Source organism: Xiphophorus hellerii, chromosome 18 (assembly GCF_003331165.1).
Source record: "Xiphophorus hellerii strain 12219 chromosome 18, Xiphophorus_hellerii-4.1, whole genome shotgun sequence".
NCBI lineage: Eukaryota > Metazoa > Chordata > Actinopteri > Cyprinodontiformes > Poeciliidae > Xiphophorus > Xiphophorus hellerii.
Window position 1 is genome coordinate 10,099,938 of NC_045689.1, and position 5,634 is coordinate 10,105,571.

The 5,634-nt window shown below is 35.8% G+C and overlaps 1 protein-coding gene across 1 annotated transcript; it reads left to right on the forward strand.

Moving 5' to 3' along the window:
* The first annotated feature begins 2,220 nt into the window (after positions 1-2,220).
* On the forward strand, positions 2,221-5,171 carry LOC116737195 (uncharacterized). Its single transcript, XM_032590218.1, has 2 exons — positions 2,221-2,280; positions 2,426-5,171. The coding sequence occupies exons 1-2, from the start codon at positions 2,266-2,268 to the stop codon at positions 4,310-4,312; spliced, it is 1,902 nt and encodes a 633-aa protein (XP_032446109.1). The 5' UTR covers positions 2,221-2,265; the 3' UTR covers positions 4,313-5,171.
* Positions 5,172-5,634: the final 463 nt, after the last annotated feature.

The following is a 5,634-nucleotide window of genomic DNA, read 5'->3' on the forward strand; positions in this document are numbered from 1 at the left end:
AAAAAAAAAAATTATCTCATTATAATGAGATAGTATCTCATTATTTTGAGTTACTATCTCATTATAATGAGATAGTATCTCATTATAATGAGATACTATCTCATTATAATGAGATAGTATCTCATTATTTTGAGTTACTATCTCATTATAATGAGATAGTATCTCATTATTTTGAGTTACTATCTCATTATAATGAGATAGTATCTCATTATTTTGAGTTACTATCTCATTATAGTGAGTTACTATCTCATTATAATGAGATAGTATCATTGAGTACTATCTCATTATAATGAGTTACTATCTCATTATAATGAGATAGTATCTCATTATTTTGAGTTACTATCTCATTATAATGAGATAGTATCTCATTATTTTGAGTTACTATCTCATTATAGTGAGTTACTATCTCATTATAATGAGATAGTATCTCATTATTTTGAGTTACTATCTCATTATAATGAGTTACTATCTCATTATAATGAGATAGTATCTCATTATAATGAGTTACTATCTCATTATAATGAGATAGTCTACACAGGCTCAGGACATTTGGAGACTGTGGAGGTTGAACCCCCATTTCGAATTGGTTCAGTCCACCTGTAGCGGTTTGACTGTACCGTCTGTCGCGCCTGCCGCCTGCAAGCACCCAGCTAAACATAGCTGTTTACAACGGTAAGAAATGTGGTTTTGTTAATTTAAGTTAAGTCTGTACGCTAGCATAGTATAAAGTCATCAATTTGACATACTGACGACGGTAGCTATTCTTGAAGATAGCTTAAGAAGATGCATTCATATCTTTGAAGCTAACGTTTTCTGTTTCTTTACTTCGTCAGTCCACAACTGACTTTCCGGTAACTGTAGTTAATATCGAAGGATTACGTGGTACGTTTATTTGCTGTAATGACACATGTTCAGTCTACCACAAAATCGTGGTGTAATAACTTGTGAGTAGTTCGGAGATGCTGCATCTCGCTCCCAAACCACTGCGACACCAAAACAATACCTCTAATCCTATGTATATATATTTTTAAAGTTAAACTAAAATATGTCATGGTATTTTATGCCACGTTCTCTCTGTGTCTCTCTCCCTTTTATTAATATTAAATTGCTTCTAAATAATTTATTTAACTGCACCCCAAGCAAAGAAATGTAAATAGGCTATATACAGTGTATATATATATATATTTGTATGTCTGCAAATCTTTTTTATTGATTTAATCAGTAAGTTCAAGTAACCATCAAAACCAAATGTGCTTGCTTTTGTACAGTGCAGGTTGTTTCAGAAAGACAGAAGACTTGATGGTGTGGAGCACCTGCAGTTTCACTGGCCTTGTCTGATCACACAAGAGGTATAAGTGAGTTCTCTGCCATAGCGTGTTTCTCCAGTTCTCTATTGAAAGACCTCTATGCTTCACAGATGGCTTAATTTTCTGCTAAAGATTAGCAGTAGAAAATTTATTGTTACTACCAATAAATACTTTCTTATCTTTTCTGTGAATTTAAAGAGGTTTCTCAAGATGTGTCCATTTTAAAAGTAAAACTACTGTATATGCATACATTTGTCTGTACGCTAGCATAGTATAAAGTCATCAATTTGGCATGAAATAACTGTGGTAATAGTTATTATAAAACAAAAGTTTAAAAGATGCTAAATATTTTTTGTGAAAGAATTTATTTGTGATGTTGAAATAGTTTGAGTTTAGCCTTAGTAAAATCATTTGATGAAAAAACATAGTGCTTAAAGACATTATGAATGTCCCAGTCCAGGGTCTTTCTGAATGGAGTTTGCATGTTCTCTCTGTGCATGGTGGATTCTCTCTGGGTACTCTGGCTTCCTCCCACAGTCCTAAAACATGACTGTCAGGTTAATTGGTCTCTCTAAATTCTCCTTAGGTGTGAGTGTGTGTGTGCATGGTTGTTTGTCCTGTCTGTCTCTGTGTTGCCCTGCGACAGACTGGCGACCTGTCCAGGGTGACCCTGCCTCTCGCCCGGAACGTTAGCTAGAGATAGGCACCAGCACCTCCCGACCCCATTAGGGACAAGGGTGTTAGAAAATGGATGGATGGAGGGATGGCATTATGAATGACTATATTATGATTAGTTTTTTAGGTAAAATTATAATTTGTAGTATGACTTCCTTTACATTTTATTGGAAACATATGATGATGGTCTTGTGTATCTTCTCTTCCAGTGTATGACCACAGAATGGATGACCTGAGTGATTTCCTGAGGCAAAGGAATATTCCAGAGGAAACTATCGAGACCATGCTAAGAGAGAAGGTACTAAATCAGTATTTCAAAAACTACAGTTTTTTTTAAAGCATGTGTCTAGCAATGTTATCTAATTTAATTCAAATAATTTGCATGCAATTCTAGTTCCATTTTTGTAGTTTTAAAGAAATTATTTTTTATTGTCCTTGTTTAGATTGATACCAACGTCATCCAGCTCATGACAGATGAAGAGCTAAAGAATTATTTGCCATCATATGGAGACCGCATAGCCCTATCAGGATACTGTAAAAGGAAGGAAAATGGCCCCCCAAGCAGTCGCAAATCAAAACTGTTTGAGCGCCTGAAATCAAAGCTGGGTAAAAGAAAAACTGCTCATGAAGATGGCTGTGGTATGGAAAAAGAAGAGCAATCTGAAACAACTGTAAAGAAGAATGCTCTGAAGACAAAGAGAAAAATAGAAATAGGCTGGCTGCTTTATGATGAAGAACAACAGGCTTTTAAACAAGTAAGAGCAAGAAGAGGTGGTGGAACAAGGAAGGTCGATGTATCAAAGGATGCTAAAAAAAGTGAGATAATCCAGATGGCTATTGGCCTCTTCTTTCCAAATGGAAGAAATAGAGAAGGGTCCATAGCAGATTTTGAAATGGATCTAAAAGATTATCAGGAAGTGGCAATTGATGACAAAATCACTGTTGGACAAATGTTTCATGTTACAAAACTGACTATTCTCAGGTTTTACCTGACCACCCATAAAAAGAAGGCTAACCAGTCAGTCAGTCAAGATGAAGTTTTGTCTTCATCATTTTTTCAGGATCAAGACAGTTCTCTGAGTCAGCCCTCCTCTTCATCTGCTGTAAATGTTGCAGTGACCAGCCAATCTACAATATCCACAGAAGTAACTTCTGACTTCCTATTTGTTGGAAACATAACAAATCATGAGAATATTAACTTTTCACTTCATTCTACAGAGCTTAGGGAGGAGGATTTGGATAGCAGTAACATAGTGTTTCTAGGACCGTTTTCTGACAGTGAGCCACAGATTTTGGATGATACTTTGCCAATATCCCCTCAATCCACATCATCCTCCAAGGCAGTGAAGAAGATACTGATAGTTCACAGAGGACAGGTACTTCCTGAGCTCATAGCACATTTCTGTGATGACGGACTTTTAGATAGAGATTTCAAAATCCAGCTTGTACTGCCAGATGGAACACCTGAGATGGGTTATGATGACGGAGGAGTCGTTAGAGACTGTCTTTCTGAATTCTGGAAAGATTTCTATGACCAGTGTACTACAGGAAACACTTATAAAGTGCCTTTTCTGAGACATGATTATGGACAGCAGCAGTGGGAGAGTGTAGGCCGAATAATTGTTTTTGGATGGACAAGAGAGAAATATCTTCCTATGAAGATTGCACCTGTCATACTAGAGCAAGCAGCCTTTGGACAGGTTAAAAGTGAGGTGGTGGAGAATTTCCTTAAGTGCATGTCTGAATCTGAGCGCTTTGTGTTTCAGTCATGGCAGTCAGACTTCAGCAGTGTTGACAAAGAGGAATTGATAGAGATTCTTGATAACCACAGTTGCAGACGAATGCCCACTGCCAGCAATGTAAACGAAATCCTCCAGGAGCTTGCACACAAAACACTTGTCCAAGAGCCTGCTTATGTTATTGAACAGTGGGCCAAAACACTCAGTATCATTGGGAACAGCTTCCAGGACCTTTCTTCAGTGTATGAAAACTTGCAACCAAATGCAAGAAAAGTTTTGAAGTCCATTGTCTTTCCTGAGGAAATGAATGTCCATCAGAAGGACATTCAAAAGTACGTTAGCACGTATATCAGGAATGCAGATTTGCAGCATCTGTCCTTGTTTCTAAGGTTCTGCACAGGTTCAGACCTGTTCCTGGATAAGAAAATTCTTATTGATTTCACAAAGATTCAAGGGTTTCTCAGAAGACCTGTGGCTCACACATGTGGCTGTGTCCTTGAGCTGTCAATCTATTATGATAGCTATCCAGATTTCAGTGCTGAAATGAACAAGGTTTTGGAGTCTAATGTATGGGTCATGGACATTATTTAGTTTTGAAAGTGGTGGAGGTAGAGGGTGGAGTTCCACAGTTGAGGAACTCAGAAAAAAAAGGAATTAAGATGGCTATTTAAAGTAACAAGTTGCCTATCAAGATCTAAGTAGATGTTTTAAGGATTTCCCCCAAAATTTTCTTGTCAGGGTTTAAGGTTTTAGAGATAACATTTTGCCTGAGTAATTCCCAAACTTTCTCCAGATGTAATAAAACGGGATCAACTGTTTGTGATAGGTAAATGTTGGTTTGTGCAGCACAGCTGTTGGTTTGTTTAAGGGTAGGTTGTCAAAACTCAACAAGGGAGATATTCTACCACACATGTACAAGTTCTGCATATCTGTTAACTGTCAGGGGAGCAGTCAAAATTCTATCTCTGGAAAGCCATGATGCCAGACAACAAAATGTAGCTAACTTTTGTTATGCCATAATTAACATGTTAATTGTTAGCTGACATAATAAATCATAAGAGGTAAAGTGAAAATTACTGTAGGAAGTATTTAGAAGTTCACAGCCAAAATAAACAAAAATAGGAACTGTTTATTGTTATTGTATCTTTTTATGAGACACAACTATGTTGACAGTTGCACTTGTTACATTGCATCCATATTCATAATAAAATTGTTTTCTAATTTCTTTTTCTTTTTTGCACATTGGATTTCTTTTGTGGAAGGTTATAAAAAGAGTCTTCTTTTTTGTTTTACTGGACACAACTTGGTAAATTCCTTTATCTTAAACTTATTAAATGCACTATACACCAAGGCAAATTTTTTTTAAGCATTTGTGATTTATTTTTGGGGATGTCAAAGTAATGGATTGTTCTTTGTTGACAGAATACAAAATAAATACATTTTGAATAAAGTTTAGAGTCTGTTTATGATTTGCTGTTGCACTGTAAACAAATTGATTGACCATAATACTGAAAAACATGTATATGTCAAGAGTAAGGACAACATTTGTACTCTTATCAAATTAATACCAACTGCAAACAATAGCATATTGGTTATCTGTTACTAATAACATGATTAAAACATTGCTTGTACATGTAACACTCCTGTCCATATATCAACAGTTTCCCTGAACAAGTAAGGCTAATAAAACAGAGAGCCTGCAAATGTTGGTACTATTTAGTACTGTTTTGAACAGGAGGCTAGTATTTTCCATTAATAAATAAGATGAAACATAGAAATTAATAAATTGACCTTGACCACAACATTGAAGGAAACTAAAATGTTTAGTCTTTTTAGGTAAACCATGGAAACAAATTGTAACTCATTCATGCATTTTAGTTTTACAATCAGTGTTTACACAGGACATATAGACA